This window comes from Bidens hawaiensis, unplaced genomic scaffold (assembly GCF_021521415.1).
Source record: "Bidens hawaiensis isolate Kalapana, Puna unplaced genomic scaffold, B.hawaiensis_p1.1 tig00022014_1, whole genome shotgun sequence".
NCBI lineage: Eukaryota > Viridiplantae > Streptophyta > Magnoliopsida > Asterales > Asteraceae > Bidens > Bidens hawaiensis.
In genome coordinates, this window is record NW_027493416.1 from 80,968 (window position 1) to 107,806 (window position 26,839).

Below are 26,839 nucleotides of genomic sequence, written 5' to 3' on the forward strand. Positions count from 1 at the left end.
ACCTAACCAATACATTATTACACATGTATTATGCACTTTTATAGTTAAATGCACATATGACTAGTGGTATGGGCGTATGGGTGAGGGCCTGAGGGGGGCTCACTCACTGGTTTTATGTGGCATGTCGCGTTAAGCGTGAGATCAGTGGAACACCACCCCATCTTTAACCATCTCACTAATGACATGACCTAAATGATCATGGTCATTCCCATCAATTGAAGGGTGGTGGCCCCATCCACCAAACAAATATTTATGTTTTTTTCTTTTTCTTTTAATTCTATAAAAACATTAAATAGAATGGAATTGTGGATAATCATATTTACCGGGGGTTGAATGATGGAGAAAAAACTGAGTTGGCATTAAGGTGGCGCAGGCGTGATGAATGAGAAAAAATGAATGGAATGATTCATACCCTTTGGCCTAACCCATGTTGCAGATCACACTCGACCCGCGAGTAAATGCATCTATATATTCACTCCATTGTCCACACTTCTACCATTGGCATGGCAACCGTACAAAGTCTTCCTCCTCATCTGACCTCCCCCCCCCCCCCCGGCCCTGCCTCTTTTATTATCACAACATGCATTCCCTCTCCAACCACCACCTGAATATTTTTATTTTCCATTTTAACTGAGCCTAAGGCTTAGTGTTTAATTATAGTTGGGCACAAGGCTCTGACATTAATTTTTAAAAAGTTGAGCACAAGGCTCTGATACCAGAAGTGCGGATATCTTGTTTTCATGATTTGAAAATTATTTCAAAGATTATAGTTTTTTGATTTAAGGAAAAATGAGTAAAATCATTGAAGTATAACAGTTATGAGACAGATATACCTTAGATCTCCATTGTCTCTGAAACTTTGTGGTGAGTGACCAATCCAATCAGTATCTTCCTATGGCCTCCTGCCTTGACGGAAATAAAAATGACTCCAGGACTCCAGGTTTCATAACAAGACTCAGAGATGTTGATAAAAAGGAATATTTTATTTCATAACTGTTCTTCTCGGAGGAAGCACTTCAAGGTATTTACATCATTTTCCCCTAAGGGGGAGCTTACTCACACATAGCTAGGATTATAAGGAAATTAAATTTCTTAAGAGAGTATTCGATGCCTCTGTCCCTTACAATTCTTACATTATATAGGAAAAACAATGAACGTAAAGTTCTTTTTGTTTACGTAAGTGCTTACGTAATTATCTTCATAATTGAACCCGTGTGGGTCCTAATTACGTGTCTTCCATTATTCGACTGAGAGGTTGTCGCTTTGCCTGCTTTATTCACATGCTTGCTTTTAATCAATGAACCCATGTGTAGGGTCCAATTCACGTGTATCCTCCATCATTTCGTCTGAGAGGATGTCACTTTCTCTGCACTCTTCACATGCATGATTTTCTATTATGCGTGCCAGTTCTTGACACAATAATTTTTTAGTGGCCAGACCTACATCAAGTTGATTGAGAATGATTCGTTGCTCAATGGTCTCTATTGCATGTTTTTCATGAACAGGTAGGGGGGTTCCACTGTAACTAGTAATTATGCAGTTTTGGCTGTAGTAATTAATTTTCTTAAAACTTCCAACTTTAATCTGCTGAAGAGTTTTTAAGATTTTTAGATATCCATTAACTCTAATGGAGACCCAATTGCTGATATCTTCTTTTTCTTCCATGACTTTGGAAGGTTGGACATTTCTTGTTTTAGCTAAGCCAACCTCTAATAAATGTAAGGCGGGAAAGCTATTTCCTTGATACCAATCTCGTAACGCAGAGGTGCATTCAATATAAATGTTGGCATCTTTGGCAGCTGCAATCTTTTTTTTGAAGGTTTTTATAGCCTTTTTCATGCCTTCTGTGAACAAGTTAATTTCTTGTAAATTAGCAGAGGGATATATACATTTAATTAGTTCAGCAGAAAATGCAAGAGAAACTAAATGAGGATCACATCCTAGACAAAAGTTGTATAGACTTTTTGATGTCTTGTCTTCTGTGTACATATTTTCGACTTCAAAGTCGTCCGGGCTAAGAGCCCTAGCTTTAGACCAGACTGATCGGAATTCGTCCAAACTTATTAGGTCGATTTCTTCATTCTGAATCTCTATTCTTTTTTCTGATCTTCTTTCAAATGGTGAGTTTGAAAAGTTAACCGGTGATGTTTTTGTCGTCTTTACTACAGGTGTAGGAAAGATAGAAATTCTTAATGGAATTTCTTTTTTCCCAAATTCTGCAGAAAATCTTGTGGCTTCTTGTGGGGCTTGTAACAAGGACTTGAATTTTTTGTAGGGAGCTGATGTATTCTGGACATATTTTGAGACAATAGCCCAATCTGCATAAATTCCTTTGTGGTCCCCATCAAAAATGACGTAGAATCTTGAATTTTGATTTCCTGGAGATGTCACCTTTTGAGCATAGGTGGTTTTAATAGCTTTTGGTAAACTATCAGTCGTAAACGGATTTGAGTTGTTTTTACCAGAGCCGTTTGCTTCAAGACTAGAAGATGATTATGGCTCATCTTTTGCCTCATGTATGCTTTTTCCCAAAGCATCAGGGATCAACGGGCTTGATTTTTCTTTACCTTTAGCCGTTTGTAAAGGAATAGATTCTGTTTTTAGACTTTCGTCTTCCTGTACAGAATTTACAGTTTTGGTGTTAAGCAAATCATTGTATAACACAATTTGCTGTTGCACAGCTCGTAATTCTATTAAAAGAATTTTTTCTTTTAGGCGTAAGGCCTTGATTTTTTCTTTTTCTTCTTCCATCACAATTCTTTTTCTAAATGAAGGTGTGATGAACTTTCGAAAGAGATGCATTCTATTTATAGAAAAAGATTACGTCATTGTTTACGTATTTTGAAAGTCACGTGTCAAGCTATCTAGCAGGTTTTTTGGTCCTTCAAGATGTTCAATATTAAAGGAATATCTTGGAAACCACATCTGCCATCTGACTAGGCGTCCTTGCTTATTATCTCCTGAAATTTTTGTTTTTAGGAAATAAGTGAAGTTTTTATTATCTGTTCTGACTAGGAATTTTACAGGGGTTAGATAAATAGAAAACTTTGAAATGGTATTTTTTACCGCCAGTAATTCTTTTTCAATACTGTGGTAGTTCCTTTCAGCTGGTTTAAAACTTCCAAAGATGTATTTACAAATTTCCTCTCTATCAGCTGTTTTTGCCTTTAAGACCCCACCCCAAAAATCATTTGAGGCATCGGTTTCAATTATAAGAGAATCTTCTTCTTTTGGAAGATAAAGTCTAGGAAAACTTTTTAAGTTTTTCTTTATATTTTTAATGTAATCTGTATCGGCTTCTTTCCAATCCCATACATAATCCTTTTTTAATTTTACCTGTAGCGGCTTTCTGAGCTCTGCAAGCTTCGGGATGTAGCTTTCTGCATAAATTAAAACACCAAGAAATCCTTGCAGATGTTTTTTGTCTTCTAAAGTATTTGGAAATTTATGTAAATTTTCCAAAATATGTTTTTGTGGATAATGAGTTCCTTGATCTATTTCAAGCCCTAAAAAGTTTATCTTTGTTTTAAAAAGATTTGCTTTCTTTTTTGACAAAATAATTCCATATTTTTCAATTGTTTTTAAAACAGATAAAACATGAAAATAGTGATGTTCCTCAGAGTTAGAAAATATTATGATATCATCTACGTAGACGGTACAATAATCTTCTAATCCTTTTAAAACATTCTGCATATGTCTTTGAAATATACTAGGTGCTTGTTTTAATCCGAAAGGAACTACCTTCCATTGATAATGACCATCAGGACATGTGAATGCAGTTAGTAACTGAGATTCTTCATCTAATAGTACCTGCCAGAAACCACTTTTGCAGTCAAAACTAGAAAATATGGTTTTTCCTCTTAAGAGGGTTAGTAATTCTTGCATACACGGAAGATTATTACTATCTCCTATTGTTGCTGAATTAAGCGCTTAATAATTTACTACCATTCACTTTTTTCCTCTTCTTTTTTCTGCTTCATTTTCAACTAGGAACGCTAGTGACATATAAGGTGACTTACTTGGAACAATTAATTTTAGCTCAAGTAACTCTTTAATTTGTTTGCTAAACTCCTCTCTATCTTGTGGACTGTATTTCATTGGTTTTACCCTGATTACAGTCTTAGGATCTATTAATTTTATTGACGCTTTCATCCAGTTTTTGGATTTTTCTGGGTCAATGGGATTTTCTAAGCATACTTTTTCAAGTAGTGCTTCTATTTTTTGATATTTTTGTATTTCTATGAAATATTTTTCTTCTGGTTTTATAACTTCTTGAGTTATATTAGTACCAGGTATTTGCTTTATTTTTGAATCTTTTTTCATTGACTCAAGAAAATCGGGGTTCCCAACGCGAAGTGCTTTGGTTATTTTCTTAATCAGAATCATTTCTTGATTAAGATGGAAAGATATTCTGTCTAATCATTGTGTAAAGGGTCCATATAGCTGACAGAAATTATTTCCAATGAGTAAATCTATTCCTGATTCATGTTGATAAATGGTAGGAATAGAAAATGGTTCTCCTGAAAAGTAAACTATAAGATTTCTACAAACCTTATTTAGTTTAATTGTTTCTTCATTAGCTATAGTTACTTTAATGTCTTTGGGTGTATTTTCCCAAAGTTCTTCAGGGATAACGTATTTACTTGCTAAACAGAGGCTTGCTCCAGTATCAACATAGCAATGTAAAGTTATCCTTTTATATCCTTTTAGAAAGTTTTTTCCTTTGATATAAATAGAGTTGGGATTGGTTATATTAGCATAGACCAATTCCTCTTGTTTTAAAATGTTTTGACAAAAATGTAATTTGCCTAATTCATTTTCTTCTCGCTTATGAGTTGTAGTCATTCTGATTCAGTAGAATCGTCAGAAGAGTCGTATTTGTCTGTTAATGAATATACCTGAGTATACCCATCGTAAATGTTTTCAGAAGGAAAATATCCTTCTTCTTCAGCTTCTAAAATGAGCTTTGTTTTTTCTGGGATTTTTTGTCGGTTAGGACATTCATTGGCATAATGTCCTTCTTCAGAATATATCCAACATCTGCATTTTTTCTTTCCTTGCGGACAGATTTTGGGTTTCTCTTTTGAGAAATATTTACCTTGCGTAAATTTTTTCTTTTTGGTTTTCTAGAGCCTTCTTTTTGTTTTATATTTTCTTTTATATTTCTTTTTGAAGTATTTTTTATCTTTGGGTGGGTTACATCCAAAGGATAATTGAGGTGTTTCAGTTAAAGTATTGCAACATTTTTTGTTAAAATTTTTTAACTGTTTTTGTTTATTGGAGAAATCACAATAAACTGTTATTTCTTCTTTAACAATTCTTGTAGCAAATCCGAGGGAATGCATAGTAAAAGAATTCTTTTCTTTATTTCATCTTTCTTTGGCTTTTTCTCCTACTATGGGGATTTTCATTAAGTAAGCTTCTATCCAGGAATGATATTCACCTGTACTTAACTTGTACAAGTTTTGCTCAAATAAGCAAGTGAAATCGTCTAAAAGACATATATCACATAATTGTGCTTTTGTAAGATTTTGTCTTGCTTTTTCCAGCAATTTTTGATTTTCTTGATCTTTATTTGTAAGAAAATCAAGACCTAAAAACATCATATACATGGCGTTTATTAATTCATCAAAGAGGTCTATACCATTCATATTTTCATTCCAGGTTGTACCTTTTATGAAATCTTGAATAATTCCAGAAGATTTATGTTCTATTAGTAATAAAACTGCTTTAGCATTAGAGAATTCTTCTAGGTTGGATTGGATAATGAGACTAATCTCAGTATTCCATTTGTCTATAACTTCTTTTCTTTTTTCAAGATCGAAGATACAGTCTATTTTAATGGTGTCAATTGTAGTTGAGCTTTCATTATTAGAATTTGATATACCTTTGTGATAAGGCATAGAAAATTCTACATTTTTCTTTTTGTGGTTAGTATAACTAGTACTGGCCCGATTTGTTCTACTATTGAACATAGGAGTATATTCTTTAGAAGAACTTTCATCTTCAGTTATAGGTTCTGGAGTTGTATCTTTTTCAATTTTAAGTTCTTTTACTGTAAAAACCTTTTTCGGAAAATATTTGTCTCTAAGACTTTTATTTTCTGCAAATTTTTGTTCGCATTCTTTATCACTTAGTGACATTAGTTGGACTTGTTCATGTATTTGTTCAGTTGAGCCTGTCTCTAGCTGATTGTCAAATATTTGTTCTAGCTTTTGGGAGATAGAACTCATTTTTTTGTTTTGTTAAGCTCTTGTATTTCTCTTTCAAGTTTTAACTTTTGCTTTAATAACTCGGATAGAGTTTCTAATTTGTCACCTGGATGCATATTCCAGTCATCCTGAATTATGTTGAATTTTTGAATTATGTGACACTTTTGTAGCTCAATTTTTAATAATTTAGACATTTCACATGGGTTTCCTTTTTCTTTTAAAAGGTTATCACATGGGCGTTCTTTTAAAAGATTATAACATGGGCGTTGTCCTTTCATGTCAGTTTTTTAAAGAATTGTATTTTTTTTAATATTCTATGGTTCTTTCGTACCAAAAGGCCATTTTAATGCATTTGGACATTTGGAACTTCCTAATGACGGATTTCCTACATTAAAGTTAGGAAAAGAGTATTTTTGAAATCTTCTTCGTTCGTTGAAGATTTTTGTGTGTTGTTCCATCTTTTGAGGCTCAGCTTCCTCTATTTTATTAATCTTTTTTGAGACATTCTTAATAATCTTTGCAGCTATAGTCTCTAGATTTTCATTGGTAGATAATTTTTCTACTTTATTAATTAAATCTCTAATTAATTCTTCTAACTTTAGAAGAGAACTCATGTTGTGGCTATTAGAGTTCTTCTCGCTTTAAGCTTAGAGAGTTTCTTTTTAACAATAGCTAATTCTTGTTTGAAGAATCTTATATTCTGAGCTTTTATGCTATCCTGTAACATAAAGTTATATCTAGTTTGGTTTATTTGGCCTTCATATCTCAGAATTTCACTTTTTTCAAAGTTAATTGCATCATCTAGAGCTTTAACTGCCTCTATGATTGGCGTTAAAGGCATTATATTCCTATAACTTCTTTAAGAATTTCTCCATACTTATCTATTCTTTCTGACATAGATCGTATTAATTGTATTTCTGTAAAGGTGGAAGTTGGTCCTCTAGTTTTTAGAGTGTGTCCAGAAAAACTGTGTCTAGGTCTAGACTCTAAAATTTGTTTATCTCGAGCTATGTTATTGCCCAATTTTCTTGAAGTTATGAAGGTTCAGTGAATTTACTTTCTTCTGCTATTCCTATATCTGAGAATATATCTTTGATTGTTATACTATCTTTTTCTTTATACTCTATTGAATGAGTACTGTTGGTAATAGCATACGATATTAGATAATTAATCGTAAATACTTTATTTCCTGGTTCCATTAGATCAGTTCTTTCGCACTGATGTATGAAACTAAGAGTTTTGTCGAAATCTCTTGAATCTCAATATAAGGCAAATTTAGGGTATACGGTAAACATAAATTTACTATAAGCTAAATTTCCTTGTACTGCCCCTAAGAGAGCATCTTGTCTGTTAATGATTTTATTATCAACAATAGCCATTTTATAGGAAAATTAATTCCATCTCTGAACTGTGCTTTTAGTAAGATTTTTACCGCTCCTATATGCACGATTTTCATTGATTTTCTTAATTCGGGTTTAATAGTCAAAAGTCTTTTTGCTATCTCTCCCTTAGTTAAGAGTGGCAAAAATACTTTTCTCGATGTATCTTTTATGTCTACTGAAAATTCTTCAGTATTAAAGCAGTAAAGGATTTTATTTTTTCTTGAAAAAGCCTTTGAAACTAGGCTTTGCAAACTATTAGGTTGATTAAAAACCTGTCTATTATCAAGCTTGAACTTAAGCTTGCTTATTTTTGTTAATTGGTCAGAATTAATCATGTAATCCACTGAAAACCTCTTTCATTTTCACTAAAGTTGATAACTTTAGTATTTTGTTTGTATGATTCTTCATAATCATATTCAATTAGAAAATTTTTATTTTCCATTTTAACTGAGTCTAAGGCTTAGTGTTTAATTATAGTTGGGCACAAGGCTCTGACATTAATTTTTAAAAAGTTGGGCACAAGGATTAGATTAATGATAAAAATTGGCATAGTTTTTGATTTGGACGAAATTGATAATAATTCAAATAATTGATAAAACTAAGTGTACTAACTGACAAAAAGCAAAAACTATTTTGATGAAAGCGGCAAGATTTTGGCGTTTTATACATAATCAATAAAGATCTTCATACAATTTCTTTTATTTTTAATAATATTGGTTCTAATGTAACGTCATCCTGTAACTTCTCTTTTAATTTTGTATAAAATCACCTTTTCCCTTGTCCAGGCATATTTCTAAAATCCACACGTGACAAATAATATGATACAACGTTACCTAGTTTTAAAAGTCTCAAGTGAGTCTAACCCGAATTAAAAGATATATTTGAAAGCCTTTTAAACATAAACCATGATACCAAGCCACATTAACTTTCAGTTGGGATCATCCTCGATTTTTCAAACGGATTAATTTTAATTTAATTTTATTTTTTTAACAACAAACACCATAGCCCCACACTAAATTTTCACCTTTAGGGAGACTCGAACCCCCGTCACCCAAGGAAGGAAACTTTAAGGAAAACCTCCTTGACCACTCTACCATGTAAACTTTTTAACAATAATTTTGCAAATAATTTAACTAAGAACGCATATTAAACATGAACATATTTAGTTAATACTGAGTGTTGTGAGGTGACGCTATGCCACCTCACCATGATGCTTTCAGCCAAACCATTACAACCATTGCTCATAGAGGCGTTAAGAATGTAAAATCCCCTTTAGACACTACAACATTAATAGAGCAAGTGTGTGGGATCACAAACAAATTCAACCAATAAAATTCAACTCACTCACATCCTTATTTAATATAAATAAATGATAACCGTGTTATTAACTTAACCATCACACGTTTTTTATATAAAAAAAATTGTAATGAGAGCTCGTGTCTATGTGACACTACATGTTTCACTTTTACTTAAACTAGAACACATAATATAAGATCTTAAAATAACGTGACTTTTGAGAAAATCAAAGCTCTTGGTAAAAAAATGTGCTTCCTTTTAAATACAAGTGTAAACCAGGTAAATTTAAAAGACATAGGATCATTATACACCACATTGGATCTTTACGTACCACTTTTCACCTATACGAGTTATATAGGGCTATACGGGTCGTTGAAGACCTGAGTTATTGAAGACCTGTATAACTCGTATAGGCTATACGGGCCGTATAAGCTGAAAAAGCTTTTTTTTTGTCCTCCCGTACACTTGTCAGTCATATGTGACATATACGGCCTGTATAGCCCTATTCGCGATGTTGTAAAAATCCCAACTAGGTGTCGATTAGTCCACGATTAATCGCTAGTCCCCACTTCACTAATTAATTTTGGGCTAATCGATCAATGATCAAATCCGGGCAAAATCATATTAATCGGACGTAGTTAGCCTTTTCTGATGAGGTTCCGGCCAAAATCGATGGTTTTCGACGAGCTTATGACCAAAATCAGCGGTTTCTAATGAGATTCCAGCCAATTTCCGGCCAAAACGTATTTGTGTATTTGTGTGCATATTAGATTGAAAATTACGTGTATAAAAATAAAAAATATGTGTTTGTATAAAGCTGAAAATTACATTTACATATATGAATATGTGCCTCTATATATAAAAACAGAAAATTATACATTAAAGTTCGACGTAATTAATCCCAATCAATTTTGATTAATCGCTAATTATTGAATTTTAATACGATTTAAAATACCCTTATATAACTCCAAGGCCCTTTGTTAATTCAAATTTCAAATTCAAAACCAAAAACCATCAAATTAGGGTTTCAACTTTCAAAATCAACCAAATTGCCATGGCTTCATCTGCAGATATGAAGGGGTTTTACAAGCAGAAGAAGAAGAATGCGGGGATCAGTAAACCTTCGTCTTCTAAATCGAAGCCGAAACCGAAGGCGAGTTTCGGAGCGAGTGCTGCACAACCACCTGCTCTTGTAGCCCATGGCTCGCTTGATCTTCAAGGTTATTGAGTAAATTGATTTTATTCAAAGTTAATTGTTTATTTAGGAATTGGATTATGTTTTTGTAGTTAGGGTTTCATAGTTTTGCATTTAGGTTGAATATTATGAGAACGAATTGAATTTCATTGAGCTTGACTAGGCTCGAGCTTGGCTCGTTTCGAGAACTTTTTGTTAAGTTTGAGCTCGGCTTGGGCTTGGCTCGCTGGTTGTTTTTTTTAATTAGTTTATATGTGCTTTTAATTATCTTTATATATTTTGTGAAAGATCTTAAGCATGCCTAAGCTCGGCTCGAGCTTAGCTGTGCAGTGTGAAATTAATAAACATGGCTTGATGAACCTAAATGAGCTTCCCATACAAGGCTTGAGTTCGGGCTCGATAACTTGTTTCGAGCTTTTTATCGATTTGATCTCGAGTAGCTCGGCTCGTTTGCACCCCTAAGTCTAGAGTTGAAGATTAACCTGTTTGAATGATTATGGATTAATGTTGTTTTTCGGTTTCGATTACAAGAAACCAGAACTAAAAACATATTCCAAAATGTAAATAAGAAGTTTTTTATTTTGATATGTTCACAGTTTTGCTTTTCTGGTATTTTATGTATCACATTTAAAGCAGAAGGTATAAGTGTCTAGACATATGTTGTTTCTCTATATGTGTGTTTGTATATATAGTTATATACTTGTTTGATTTGCAGTATTCGAGTTGTTGTACCAAATCCGTAGTATTTATCGGATAATGCATATTTAAAGTTTTAGATTTGAACATAAGTTGTGATTTTATTCAACACTTTCAAATTGCTGCCTTTTCTGATGTGAAATATGATTGAATTAACAGAGAATCGTGACGCAAATGAAGAGGTGTTAAGGCAATTCGACATGAACATGGCGTATGGGCCATGTGTTGGTATGAAGAGAATTGACCGCTGGAACAGGGCATCTTCGCTGGGGTTGAGCCCGCCTGATGATGTTTACCGTCTCTTGACATCTGCTGCGAAGGAGGTTTGTTCTGACTCCTTGTGGGATGGTCGTGTTTGAGCTTTGTAACAAGTCAACAACACATGTATATCGTGTGCGCGCTTAGGCTTTGTTGTCACAATCTAAAAACCTGTTTATGTGTTGTTGCCCAGCCCTGTACAGTTTCTAGCTGTATAGGGTTGGTTGTTATGCTATGTTAGTTATGTTATGGACCTATGGTTAATCTTTATGTTTTAAGCGAAGTATCAATGCTTTTGATTGATCATGCTTTCTGCATAACTTTCTATTATGGTTAATTCGATTGATCCTGTTTTCTGCACAACTTTTTGGATTACGGTATGCGACATTAGTAAGATTTTAAGCCTCATCGTTAGGGACCGTGTGATCAATTGTGCAAAAATAGGTTTCAACCAATGAAGATCGGCTACACGAATTGGAATTTTGTACCATATAGTTCAATATTACGTCTTCTTCCCCTAAATGGTAAGGTTCGCTGAAATTCTTATGAAATCGCGCTCTTGGTTACAAGCTCATTGAAATAAATATAATGCAAGGGAAAAACAAAACTGTAGGAAATTGTATCAAGATCAATGGTACATTCATACATAAAATATCTCTATGAAATGTTACATGCACTAGGAACTAATGGGTCATTATCTCATACTCTTTTGATAATATCCTTTGCAAGAAGTCTTTGACTTCACTTTTCTTTCTTTTCGGGTTCGGGTTTCATGCCTTCGGGGATACACGAAGACCAAAAAAGAGGCAAAACTGTGCACACCGCCTGGATTACAAGTCCTTTCTTAAAACCCGAAAAATTAGTTATTGTGACTCCAACATACGAGGCGAGTGCAACACCAAAGTATCCACTTACAATAAACGTCAATGCGACGGTGGACATTAAAAATGCCATCAAAGATCCTTCGCAACCCGGTGGGCATAGTTTTGCCATTAGAACATTAAACGGTAGAATCTTGAACATATATAAAACCTCAAGAAAACCAGAAACAAACACTACGTATACTGAATCGTGTATACCCAACGTTCGATAAAACCCGTTTACAAATAATGCATCAGACAACATCAACACCGCCATTGTTCCTTGAATCGATGAAATTAGTTTCCGTGGTGGGATAGATTTCAAGTATCGGTTATACACAACACCCCATAACAGCATTGTTACTTGACCAAACACCTTTGAAACACCGAGAACCGAGGATTCAATGCTTAAATATTGTGTTTGGTAGAAAACATGCTTCCTGTTAACGCGGGAATCACAGCATAAGATGCTGCAAGCCATAAAATAGGCCGAAGAATCTCCGGTCTTCTTAATACCATAAACAAATTTGAAACTTGGGTTTTGATACCATGTAAAGAATGCTTCTCTGGTAAACCAAGTGATTGCTCGCTTATTGAAATTGTGATAAAGAACTGAAGCATCAATATAAACCCGAAGACCAAGAACATGGTTTGTGAGTAAAGCCGATCAACGAAAAGACCACCAAGAAAGTTTCCAGAGATGCCACCGATTGATGCAGCCACCCACGCAAATGATTGGAGATCCGAATCATTCGTGGGTGGTTTTACACATTCGGTGACAACTGCATCATTTGCAACTTCAACTATGGAAGCACCAAGGTTTCCAAGAAGGAGATATGTTGTGACTGTGAAGAATGAAATGGTTGAAGGTGGTGCAGATGCAATGGCAAACCATGATATAGCTTGTAACAATGCTGCAAAACATGATCACAATCAGTAGCGGACCCAGGAAAAAAATTCACAATGGTCAAAGAGGGTCGGTTTTAAAATTTTATAAGGGTCGATCAGGATTTTAACATATGTGTACTTCAAAAAAATTCACACGGATCGGCCGACAAGGTGTAGGTACGCCAATGATCACGATAGTGTTCATCATATTACATATTATTGTCATAACTTGTCAAATAAGATACGCGTCATTAAACTTCAAGGATAGCGTTTTAAAATTTGGTCGTATAGTCAATTGTATGTTTGAATGTCTTAACAATGATATGACACAACACTTGATATTTTTTTCGCTTTCTAGTTGGTTTGGAGAACGACCATGCAAAAGCTAGCATTTGAGTTTTAGAGTTTGCTGTTGGGAAGCAAACTCAAAAATTCTATGACAAGACATAAATTGTTAGCTTTTGCATGAGTTGTTTGTATGTACATAACTTTTTTTTTCTTAAAAGTAATGATAATAATAATAACAATAATAATAATAATAATAACTTAGCAATTCTTTAAACCACCTAAGATATCCAAAAACTTAATCAGATGTGTGTTACCATGTATATATATAAGAACTGAATGATGAGCAACTATACACATACTGTCTGACTTTTAATCTCACTCCATTTCAAACAGTCTGCCAGATAAAAGTCAAACGGTCGTTATGATCAGAAATATCCAGAGTCTGAACATCTATGGTCAGAAGACCGTCCAGATATATGTCAACCAGCCGCTCTGACCAATAATTTTTAAAATTTAACCCCCTATGGTCAGCACAGTCATCCGGATATTGTTCAAACGGTTGTTCTACCCAATATATATTTTCAAGCCTTGACTTTTTTGGTGAAAACAACCGTTTAGTGTTTTTTGGGCACGTTTTATGATGTGAAATCAAACAGGGGTGGTGCAGCTATAACATGACACAACAAACTAATAATCGATATATCATACCTCCGCCAACAATGTACGGAATCCGATGCTGCCCGAACAAATAAAAAGAATCCGAAACAAGACCATAAAACGGCTTCGCAACCATAGCAAGACTCGCAGAATTCTGTAAAATCTGCAACGTCGCCGGATCCAACCTGAAGAGGTAGGTCCCAGCAGAGACCAGTTGGTCCCGCAAGACTCACCTTGAACAGGGTTGTCTGCGCAAAGGCCATCTGCTCCCGCAGGACCCACCATGCTCATAGAATCTTACGCGCAGTACGCAAGCTGTACACGCAGGGAAAGCCTCCCAATGGTGAAGTACCCCGCCTGTTCCCGCAGTTGCGGATACAAGCCATCAGGGAAGGCTACCCGCAGACAGCAGGGCTACACGTACAAGACTAGCTACTTCAGCAGTCACATGAAGGCATGAGCAAGGCGGGAACAATCCCGCCCAAATGAGCCAGTCTGATTCTGAAAGATCTTTTGTACCATACCTACCAAGGTATGGATAGGACAGACGATCTGACCAGAACAGCCCATGAGCCAATCACAGGGTGACAGCTCACCGACAACAGTGCGAGGAGGAGCACCCTCTAGTACTGTTTGTCACTATTAGCCGCTGCCTACTCACCAACCCTCACTGTGGAGCAGGCGCAGCCTACAGTTGGTGGAATAGTATTACTGTTGGCCGTAACCTATTCACCAACCAGCATGGCCTGCGTACAATCCACAGTCAGTGGGACGTGCATGGTCTACAGTTGGTGGAATAGTGCAGCCGACTTTATTACTGTTGGCTGTAACCTACCCACCAACCAGTATGGCCTGTGCGTAATCCACTGTTGGTTGAACAGGAATACTATTCAGCCGGCTGTACCTTCTAGAAAACCTACCTTCGGCTATAAATACTCCAATATCTTGGAATGGTAAGATCATCTACTATCTCGTATAACTTACTTGATAACTGCTCTTATAGTATTCATATACTTTTATATTCAAAGAGCAATATAGACTGATTCTCACGCCGGAGGGTGGTCACAAGGAGGAACCCCCCCTTCTCAGTGACGAGCTTACGGTGTCTGTTTTGCAGGTTCCCTGAAGTACAACTTACTCTGCTGGACCTAACCTTCGTGGGAAACATTACTTGGCCCCCAGATTACCTATAATCTGCCCGGGGTTACTTAGTGTTTCTTCATTGGCGCCATCCGTGCATAAAGCTAGAACTACATCTTTCTCCAGTTTTTCAAAACTTCCAAGATGACTAGAGAAATTCCGGTAACCACAACCCCAGCCACTGGGGTTAACACCGGCAACACAATGTTTACAAACACTACCCCAGCCACCCAAGCTGGGGCAAGTGAAATACATTTTACGAACACTACCCCAGTCACTCATGTAGGGGCAAGTGGAGTAAATATTCCACTGGGATTCACTGATGCCCAGCTGGAAAAACGACCTCGAGCCCCTCGCCAAACACTTGATCAAGTGAAGGCATGGGCCGAGGCACGTCAAAGAGAATTTCAGGCTGAGTTGGACGAACGCTTGCGTTCAGTCCAACAAGCTGAGGAATTCGGTAGTACTCGCCAGCACCTCAACATGAGTAGTGAGTACGAGTACTCAGACGGCGAGGGGGAAGACTCCGACACCGACGCGAACCCTCGCCATAGGGCGAAAGGGAAGCGTAAGGAAACGGATCCCCAGCCAAAAAGGAACTTTGGGGAAGCATTCCAACCAGTCACGGAAAAAAGCTCTCGCGACTTCTCCAAGGCCTTTAGACCTACTGCTACAAACGCAGGAAGGTCAAAATTTGCAAGGGACATTGCAGAAGCAATCGCCCCGAGGAGTGCCAAACAAATGTCCAACGTTGGCACATACGATGGTCTATCCGACCCAGATGACCATCTGAACAGGTTCATTGCGGGGGCAACCGTCAGTAACTGGACGGAACCCACGTGGTGCTACATGTTCCAGATGACTCTGGTAGGAGCAGCCAGAGCATGGTTCGACCGTTTACCGGTCCACCACATTTATGACTGGGCAGACTTCCAGAACAAGTTCAGTCAACAGTTTAGTCAACAGAGGAAGCACACTGAGGAGCAGTGGACGATCCTCAACTGTGTCAGAGAAGAGGATGAATCCTTACTGGACTTCATCACCCGCTTCAACTCCAAGAAGGTGAGTCTGGGCAACATCAGTGAAGACCTCGTTCGCGCCGCTTTCATTCAGGGCGCTGAATACCCAGAACTCATCCGCACTCTGACGGGTAAAGACGGTATGCCATCCACGTGGGATGCCATAATGACGGCAGCCAAGCGCTTTGCCGAAACAGAGAAACAGCTGGGAAGAGATCTCCCCCACAATACAAACCTCTACACGCAGAGGACAAGGGAGAATAATGTAAGAACCGCCCGGCTAAACAAAAAGAGGCGGCAAGGTATTTGGCAGTCAAGGATAAACTTTGACGCCCCCTCAAGCTCTCGCCCTCTGGTTGGCGGAAGGGACAAAACGCACCCTTTGAACCGAAAAAACCGCTGGACGCCACTCACCAAGAGCGTCACGGAGATATTTGCCACGGAAAAACTGCCATGGCCAAAAGCTCCAGTGATCCGACAGAAACCCAATGCGGATCAAAGCAAGTCTTGTGACTTCCATGGGACAAAGGGCCATAGCACTGAGGAGTGCACATCCTTGAGGGACATCGTCGAGACATTCGTCAAGGATGGGAGGCTCGCACACCTCGTGGCATCTATCAAGAACGGAGGAAGGAACGACAACAGGTACAGGGGTAACGGACGGAAGCCCGTCGACATTAGCATCAACATGGTCCATGGTAAGGTCAGAGGAAGAAAGAGACCAATGACCGAACCATGCGCATGGAAGGAAGCAGAAGTGCGCTTCCCGCGAGTGCCGGGAGGCCCAAACAAAGAAGGCCCCATTGTCATTAAAAGCCAGCTGGGGCACTACATCACCTCCCGCACCCTCGTTGACAATGGCGCATCGTCGACAGTGATGTACAGGCAGTTCTTCGACAAGCTCGATGATGAAGACAAGGAACGCCTGGAGACGGTCTATGCTTCAATGGAAGGGTTTGACGGCAGCATGAACACTCCCTTGGGCATCCTATCTTTCCCCGTCACTCTCACCGATGGGAATTATTCACGCACGGAGGATGTGGATTTTGTTGTGATGAAAAAACCACATCATACGTATGACATCCTATTCGGGAGAGACGGGATGGCAAGATTCAACGCTGTGGTATCCTCAGTCCACGGCATGATGGGATGGCCAACAACTGAAGGCGTAGCGATGATCACGGGCATTCCCCAGGTATGCATCGCATCTGTCTCCTCTAAACCCAAACCGAAGATGGCCAAACAAACCATCACTGAGCCTGAACAGTGGGCATTCAACGGGAAATATCCCGATCAGGCCGTTACCATTGGCCCGACAATTGTTGATCCAACACGCACCTTACTCAAGCGCTTACTGCAGCGAAACGCAGACATCTTCGCGTGGACACCAGCCGACATGACTGGTGTACCCCGGGGAAAGGCAGAGCATAAGCTCAAATGCGATCCGGCCGTAACGCCGATCGTACAAAAGCGCAGAGTAATGGGGCCCGAGCAAACCAACGCGTGCAGAACCCAAGTCAAGGAACTCCTTGATGCGGGCATCGTGCGCGTTAGCAAATATCAAACATGGGTTGCAAATCCCGTAATGGTACCGAAGAATAACAAACAATGGCGCATGTGCATAGATTTCAAAGATTTGAATAAAGCATGCCCCAAAGATTGTTATCCGTTGCCAGAAATTGATCTCAAGGTGGATTCGGTGGCACCATTTCGCCTTAAATGCTTCTTGGATGCGTATAAGGGGTACCATCAAATCCACATGGCTGTGGATGACCAGGACAAAACCGCCTTTCGGACGCCCGATGGCACATTTTGTTATAAAATGATGCCGTTCGGACTTAAGAACGCGGGGTCCACGTACCAACGACTAATGGACAAAGAGTTTCACGCCCAAATTGGGAGAAACTTGGAAGTCTATATGGATGATTTGGTCATCAAAAGCCCCGAGCCAGAGACGATGTTGAAAGACATTGAGGAAACTTTCAACACGCTCAGAAAGATAAACATGAAGCTCAACCCGAGCAAGTGTTCATTTGGGGTGGAAGAAGGGAAGTTCTTAGGGGTCATTATTACTAAAGACGGCTTCAGAGCGAACCCTGAAAAGGTCGAAGCCATTGTCAAAATGGAATCACCTACCACCATAAAACAGGCTCAAACACTTAATGGACGACTAGTCGCGCTTAACCGCTTTTTGGCAAACCATGCGGATAGGTCGTTCCCTTTTGTGTCAACACTAAGAAATTGTTTAAAGAAAACGCACTTCCGCTGGACACCAGAAGCGGAAGCAGCTTTCCAGGAGATTCGATCACGCCTGATCGAACTCCCAACACTCACAGCACCACAAGCGGGAGAGGAGTTAATCCTATACCTCTCCGCAACAGATAGAGCAACCGGGGCAGTCCTGCTTGTAGAACGAAAAGGCATCCAGATGCCAATCTATTATGTTAGCCGCGTGCTGGCGGACGCGGAAACCCGGTACTCTACCCTGGAAAAACTGGTCTTGGCACTTATACACGCTTCACGCAGGTTGAGACGATATTTCCAGGGTCACCCAATCACTATTCTCACCAACTTCAAACTCTCAAATGTTCTAGGCAAACCCGAGTTATCGGGACGCCTAGCCAAATGGGCAATTGAATTGGGAGAATATGCGATTCAATACAAGCCGAGACCAGCCATTAAAGGCCAGGTCCTGGCTGATTTTATTGCCGAAGTCCCCGCTGCGCGGGAGAAAGAGTGCCAGGAGGAGGTTCAACCCTCCCCAGCACACGAAATCGATGAGGTCTGGCGACTCTATACTGATGGAGCAGCTAGTAACGAGGGTTCAGGCGCAGGGTTAAAATTAACAAACCCAGCAGGCCAGGAATATACTTATGCTATTCGGCTGGATTTCCCAAGTACGAATAACGAAGCTGAATATGAAGCATTCCTGGCCGGATTGAGGATTGCGCGTAAAATGGGTGTAAAAAATTTGGAAGCCCACGTTGATTCCATGCTAGTGGCAAACCAAATAAACGGGACGTACACGGCTGTGAACCACACAATGGCCCTGTACCTTGCCCAAGCCAAAGCCATCATGCGCGATTTTAATGATTGTAAAGTGATACACGTCAAGCGCAGCGAAAACAAATCTGCGGATGCGTTAAGCAAGCTTGCATCACTGGCCTTCACCCACTTGGGAAAGGACATCCGCGTGGAACTCCTCGAAACACCATCAGTCCCGCACAAGGAAATTTGTGTCATCCAAACCGGTACAGAAACATGGATGACCCCAATAATAAAATACCTTGAAGCAGGAACGTTACCAGAGTCGAAGTCACAGGCAAGAAAACTACGCTGTAAAGCACTAAATTATCAGCTGGTCAATGACACCCTTTACAGACGTAACTTTCTTGGCCCGTTGTTAAGATGCGTGGACAACCAAGATGCAGACTACCTCCTGAGGGAGGTTCACGAAGGCATCTGTGGAGTACACGCAGGCCCCCGCGCTGTGGTAGCCAAGCTAAACAACGCGGGATACTTCTGGCCGGGGATGCATATGGACGCGTTGGCATACATCAGAAAATGCAGATCTTGCCAGCTTTACGCACCCAACACGCATCGCCCGAAAAATGATCTTGTTCCTGTCACTTCCTCGTGGCCATTTCAGAAGTGGGCCATCGACGTGACAGGCCCATTTCCAACAGCAGCTGGGAATGTTCAGTTCCTAGTGGTAGCCATTGACTACTTCACCAAATGGATAGAAGCGAAACCTTTAGCCCAAACAACCGCAAAGCATATCAAAAAATTTATTTGGGAATTTATTATTTGTCGTTTTGGACTTCCACAGAATTTGGTAAGCGACAATGGCACCAACTTTGCTGACAAGAAGCTGCAGCAGTGGCTGAAAGAACTTCAAATCACCCACACCTTTACCTCAGTGGCACACCCGCAAGGTAACGGTGAGGTGGAAAGAGCAAATAAGAGCATCGTCGAAGGCATAAAGAAAAGACTCTTGGAACATAGATCCGGTTGGGTGGACGAACTTCCACACGTCCTTTGGGCAAACAGAACGCTGAAGAAGACCAGTACGGGAGAAACCCCGTTCAGTCTCACTTATGGCACTGAAGCCATGATCCCAGTCGAAATCGGTTTACCCTCACCGAGGGTCTTAATCCAACCAGAAGACAATGATGCGGAAAGACGGTTAGACCTTATGCTAGCCGAAGAGCGCAGAGACTTAGCCGCCGTGCGTGAAGAAAACTACAAACGACAAATGCAAAAATACTACAACACGCGGGTAAAACTCTGCAACTTCAAGGAAGGAGACTACATACTGCGTAACAACGAGGCTTCGAACCAACAACGCCCAGGAAAGTTGGCCCCGATTTGGGAAGGGCCATACATTATCAAAGAGGTTCTGGGAAAGGGCGCGTACCGGCTCGAAAGGCTCGATGGCACTCCCATCCCTAGAACATGGAATGGAGCTCAATTACGCAAATGTTATATGTAGATCAATTCCAACTTGTAAAGAAAAGGCCTAGAGCCACTTCTAATGGAAATGATTCTCCTTTCATGATGTATTGATAGCTTGTAACCTATGAACTTCCCTTACAGGAAGAAGTAGTTGCGTGTGGAAGGCGGCAATACCCGCATAAACACAACGCCAAAATGTTAAAGTTCTAACGAAAACCTACACGCAGGTCAGATGTAGGTAAAGTTTAGCCATCCTTGTAAGTGCAAGTGACGGTCTTACCCGCACAATCACATTCAAGGAAGCCAAACTTAACTTACCATCTACCACGTTAAAAGGTTAACTTATGAACACATAAAAAAGGATAAGAAAAACCTACACGCAGGTCAGATATAGGTCTAAAGTTAAAGCCATCCTTCTAAGTGCAAGTGACGGTTACACCCGCACAATCACGAAAGAGGGAGCAAAAACTTTAGTCCATTATCAACCACGTTCAAAGGTTTAACTTAATGCCTTAGAAATTTTGAAAAACCTACACGCAGGTCAGATAGAGGGTAAAGGTTAGCCATCCTACCAAGTGCAAGTGACGGTTTTACCCGCACAATCACGAAGGAGGAGGCGAAACTTTAACCCATCATCAACCACGTTCAAAGGTTCTTATTCTAAACACTTGGGAAATTGCTAATTTAAACTAAGTATGCAAGTCATAAGTTTATAAAGCAAAGAACCCAAGGAAGGAAATAACAATCTTATACGCAAAGAGATTAATATTTCACAATCATTTACAAGAATGGCTGGGTAACTACCCGCCTAAAAGAAATCTATACAAAGCTAAGTCTATCCTACCAGCGGGAAGGGATCTTCAGGATCAGGCTTCAGGGCCACCTCCGCTTGGGCCAGCACCATCAGAGCGCGGCTGCCCAAGGAAAGCCTTAAGGATGTTTAGCCCATCATCAGCAGCAGCAGCTTCATTCACCTTCTCCACCACTGGATGCGGGAAGGCAGCGTACTGGTTCACAGCTTGGTCATAAGCAGCTTCAGTGTTAACATTGAATAAAGGGAAGTTGGAGGGCGGAAAGCCTCTCTCAGCAAACCCTAGACCAAGCAGGAAGCCAGTCTTCTGCCCATCCTCATGAGAAGCGTTGAGGGCCGCGCTCATCGCATCGTCATAAGAGGTCTCTGAAAGGACCTGACGCACAACCTACAAAAGAATAAAGTTAGAACATTTTCTAATTACGAGCAGAAAGCGTAAAGAAAAAGAGGATACCTGAGGCAACGCTTCTCGAAGCAACCATTGGAGGGTAGCTTGACTTTCTTTACAAGCACGTTCGGCTCCGCTTTTATCAAGGTTGGCAAGTTGAACTTCCTTGGCGGCAGCTTCTTCGACGCTTTTGAGTTTCCTTTCAGTACGGTCAAGCACCCCCCTCTGGTCAAGGATCTCCTGCAGCTTCTTGGCATCTTCCATTGCCAAGGCGTCATGAGCATGCTGAAGAGCCTTTAATTTGCATTTAAGCTGCTCATTCTCTTCGCGAAGTGGCTCAGCAACAGCTTCAGCCTTGGCAGCCCTCTCAGTTGAGTTTCGCGCAGTCTCCTTGGCCAGCCGAAGCTGTTCATTCACAGCTTGGGCAGCCTTGGAGCGGGCCTCGAGTCGCGCCTGGACTTCAACCTCAAGGGCCTTGAATGCCTTCTCCTTCTCGGCTGCGGCAGCGGCCAACTGCCGGTTCTCCTCCCGAAGAGCCCGCGCTTCAGATATATCTTTGGCGCGAGCTGCTTTTAACTTGTCGTTTTCACGACAAAGCAGCTCGACGCGGGGCTGCGTTCGGGCCTGGAGAACCCGAAGCTCATTGGTTAGCCTACCCTCTTGGTAGCTAGCCATGGCTTCCCCCAACGCACCATGAGGAGCAGCGTGGCGAGCCCAGTCCACGCACTCCACAGGGGTGCGAAGGGTTGTTCCTCGGCGTATGTTCCATCTTGGAACATACACTTCATTGGAATCCGACACTGCAAAAGAAACAAAGGCAGTTAGGAAAAGATGATAAAAATATGTAAAGGAAAAGGAACCCTACGTACCTGTAGGGTCAATAACAGGCCGATAGCCGCCAAACCCATCACCTGAACCTAAAGGAAATCCATCCAACAGGTCAGGCAGACGGGAAGGTGGCATAGATCGGCGGGAAGCCTGGCGCATACCTGAAGGTCCGGCCTTCGGTGCCGGTGGCGCAGGTATAGTGGCAGCCGCTGTGGTAGCCATGGTTGGCGCCACCTCCTCAGCAACAGTAACCGCCGGCTCCGTGAAAGATGCTGTAAAAATTGCACTCACGGCCGGCGGAGACACCTTCTCAGCTGGAACAGCCTCAGGAAGGCTGGAACCAGCGGAAGCAGGCGTAGACGCCTGGGTCGATGCCTCGGGAAGGCTGACCGAGCCTACCGTCATTGGCGGGGGAATACTTGCTCCAACTCCACCCTGGAATGCGTCAACATCCACACCTACATAAGCAAAAGTGTTAGAAAAATTTATTTTAAACAACAAATCTAGACAAGAATTATGGGGGTACTTACGGGGTTTCTTGAGCTTGAACGCACGGACGAGCGGGGGCGAACCCGATGGAGCCGGCCTCTTGACACCGGTAACCGTCGTTGCCGCTGCCTCCTCGGAGGTGACACCTGCAGCCTCCGGAGCGGTGGTCTCTTCACCACCGGGCTTCCCCGCCACCTCTGCATTATCTGACTCCGAGTCAGATAGGACTACCGGGTCGGCCGTAGAGGCCACCTTCTCCTTGCCCTTGGCGACGGCAGCCTTTCTCTTCCGCACCAGTGGAGGACCTTCTGCGGATTCCTCAGAAGAAGAAATGTCATGAACTCCAGCAGCAGGCACAGCTTTGAGAGGTTCAGGGTAGAAGATAGGCTTACCTGGCCGTCGGTGGCTCAGGATCTCTTGGCCTGGCGGGTAAACCTCCACGAACCGACCCGCAGTCTGCTCGAGGATGGGCAACTCGTTCTCGTCCAGAGCACGAGTACCCATCCGCGCAGGACCATCTTCCTCCCGCGGATTCAGGAGCGACTGAAGATCGTTACCCTCTGAAATCAACAAGAAAGTTAGAAAAAATCGTAGTCAGCAAAGAAGAAACAAGACATACCATAAGGGGTAGAGTTCGAACCATATTCAAGGACGATCGGAACCTTATCCGCATTCGCCGCCTTCCACACCCGGCTCATCCCCAGCATCACCATCGCCGACTCCGGAAAACGGAAAACCGGGGACTGGACCCGGGATATCTTCGAAAACCATTCCGCCTCCTCGTAGTTAAGGGCGGAAAGGTTCGGAAGCGCCTGGCCATTCTTAAACTTCATGGCGATGGGGACGGCGCGAGCGGATATGAAGAAGAACTCTCTTCTCCATGAGCGAAGACTCCGCTCGGTGGTACAAATCTTTAAACCCTTTATACGGGTTGTAAGAGTGTACCACCCCTGGATGCACCTCCAAGTGTAGAAGGTCATCAGACGGTCAACAAAGGGCTCAAGGCCCAGTATCCGGCACACCCACTCAAAGTGCCGGACCTTGGCAATGGCCATGGGGTGCACCTCTGTCAGGTGCACACCGTGCCTCTCCAGGACACGGTACACAAACTTTGTCAACGGAAACCTAAGGTTTCCGTAGACAAAGAATGCAGCATAAACCCCGATCTTGCCACTAGGGGCATCGTACACAGTATGGTGGGGTTCAGGAAACTCAGGCTCGAGAGACTCGAGCATGAACTTCCTGACGATATACTGGTACAGATCGACAGGAAGAGAACACTGGCACTCGCCAGCAGTCTTCTGATCATCAGTATCATGAGAAGACATGGTGGAAAGAAGAAAGTGATTTCGGGAAAATGCTTGCCTGAAAAGGGGAGTATTTGCCGGAAATCACTAAGAAGAAGAAGAAAGGTGAAAGTGTGAATTACAGATAACTCTCTCCCCCTTTATATAGTAATCGCAATTAATGCGGTGAATTTAATGCGGAGGAGAGAGAAATCAAAGGTGCAATGAAACTATGACACGTGGCAAAAAGCAGGCTGGCAACAGCTGTTGAAAGGACGTGTGCCAGTAATTTCGCGGCCACGCGCCTGAAAAATCACGCCCACGCGCCTGAAAAAACGACTGGAATGACCATGTTCTGTCACGTCACCATAACTTCCTGCACGTCCTGACACAGTCAGAAGAAACTGTCGCACGACGTTTCAGAGGTTTGGACTGTTCTTATCTTTTCACCAACTCTTCGAATTTCAAAATTCAAAATTCGAAAATATTAAAAAGTAAGCGGGAAAATCCCCCCTTACCTTGGCAAACAAGTAACCGTAAGACGGATGCGGGTACAGTGTTAAGGCGAAACCCTTCACATACCTAGCACCCGCAGGGAATTGAAGCCAAATATTCCTCGGCAACCAAGTAACTATAAGACGGGTGCGGGTACAGTGTAAAGGCAAAATCCTTCACATACCTAGCACCCGCAGGGAATTAACGCCAGGAATACCTTGGAAGTAAAGTAACCGTAAGACGAGCGCAGGTACAGTGTTAAGGCAAAACCCTTCACATACCTAGCGCTCCGCTGGGAATTGAAACCAAGAAGGATCTTCTGGGCAATGCTTGCGGAAACGGAAATAACATCCCCGCATAGCGGGAGCGTCGAGAACTACGTTGTTTGAAGCTCCAAGATGGAATTGGTGGTCTTAACATAATTGATCACTATGTTCGAAACTACCAAAACCTCATGGAAAATACATACAACTGGGACTCAATGCTCCTGACTTGCGAGGAGGTTACAGACCTACCCGCATCATACCCAAAGACCAAGCAGGAAACTCGGGCATTTCTGCAAGTGACAAGGACTTCCCATGGAAAACCTTACAAAACCCTTTTCAAAACCCTTTGCTTAAGTCCAAAAGTTCACCTCACTTTATTAAACACGCATGAGAAGAACATTGGACTGGGGGGACTTGAAGAGGTAGGTCCCAGCAGAGACCAGTTGGTCCCGCAAGACTCACCTTGAACAGGGTTGTCTGCGCAAAGGCCATCTGCTCCCGCAGGACCCACCATGCTCATAGAATCTTACGCGCAGTACGCAAGCTGTACACGCAGGGAAAGCCTCCCAATGGTGAAGTACCCCGCCTGTTCCCGCAGTTGCGGATACAAGCCATCAGGGAAGGCTACCCGCAGACAGCAGGGCTACACGTACAAGACTAGCTACTTCAGCAGTCACATGAAGGCATGAGCAAGGCGGGAACAATCCCGCCCAAATGAGCCAGTCTGATTCTGAAAGATCTTTTGTACCATACCTACCAAGGTATGGATAGGACAGACGATCTGACCAGAACAGCCCATGAGCCAATCACAGGGTGACAGCTCACCGACAACAGTGCGAGGAGGAGCACCCTCTAGTACTGTTTGTCACTATTAGCCGCTGCCTACTCACCAACCCTCACTGTGGAGCAGGCGCAGCCTACAGTTGGTGGAATAGTATTACTGTTGGCCGTAACCTATTCACCAACCAGCATGGCCTGCGTACAATCCACAGTCAGTGGGACGTGCATGGTCTACAGTTGGTGGAATAGTGCAGCCGACTTTATTACTGTTGGCTGTAACCTACCCACCAACCAGTATGGCCTGTGCGTAATCCACTGTTGGTTGAACAGGAATACTATTCAGCCGGCTGTACCTTCTAGAAAACCTACCTTCGGCTATAAATACTCCAATATCTTGGAATGGTAAGATCATCTACTATCTCGTATAACTTACTTGATAACTGCTCTTATAGTATTCATATACTTTTATATTCAAAGAGCAATATAGACTGATTCTCACGCCGGAGGGTGGTCACAAGGAGGAACCCCCCCTTCTCAGTGACGAGCTTACGGTGTCTGTTTTGCAGGTTCCCTGAAGTACAACTTACTCTGCTGGACCTAACCTTCGTGGGAAACATTACTTGGCCCCCAGATTACCTATAATCTGCCCGGGGTTACTTAGTGTTTCTTCACAACCGGAATCCATCTTTGAGAAAAAAATTCACTGCCATCCATGGAAAACACCGAAATCCTTGCACCCAAAACCCTAACCCTAACAACATATCACGACGTCGGTTTCCCGATCCTTTATCGTGCTTGTTACATGAATCATTGCTTGTTTTCGAGATCGATTCGATTTTGATTCCGGTTTCTGTAGCCATTGTTGTTTAATTCTCCACCGGCGTCGACCACCGCGTCCGCCCGATAATAAAGGTTCAGAAAATGGTTGGATTAGTTGTTAAACGGATCAAGAAATGGTTTTTGTTGAGATACAAGATGATGCGTGCATGGCGGAGACATGCATGAGTTTTATAAAATTGGTGACATTGATATTAAGTTTTTAACATTTTGTAAAGCTATTAATTTATCTTAGCATAAATAACCTAAAATATATAAAGATAATATATCCTATATACGTAGGTGTGTGTAGTTTGGTTTGTTCGGTTTTGAG

The 26,839-nt window shown here is 41.5% G+C and overlaps 1 protein-coding gene and 1 pseudogene across 1 annotated transcript; one reads left to right on the plus strand and one right to left on the minus strand.

Annotated features, from left to right (window-relative positions):
• The first annotated feature begins 9,915 nt into the window (after nt 1-9,915).
• On the plus strand, nt 9,916-11,360 carry LOC143564528 (uncharacterized). The gene is made up of 2 exons (XM_077051777.1): nt 9,916-10,110; nt 10,941-11,360. Exons 1-2 carry the CDS (start codon nt 9,945-9,947, stop codon nt 11,138-11,140), a joined length of 366 nt encoding a protein of 121 aa, XP_076907892.1. The 5' UTR covers nt 9,916-9,944; the 3' UTR covers nt 11,141-11,360.
• Nucleotides 11,361-11,780: 420 nt separating this feature from the next.
• LOC143564551 (putative folate-biopterin transporter 7 pseudogene) lies at nt 11,781-26,549 on the minus strand (annotated as a pseudogene).
• Between the last annotated feature and the right edge of the window lie 290 nt (nt 26,550-26,839).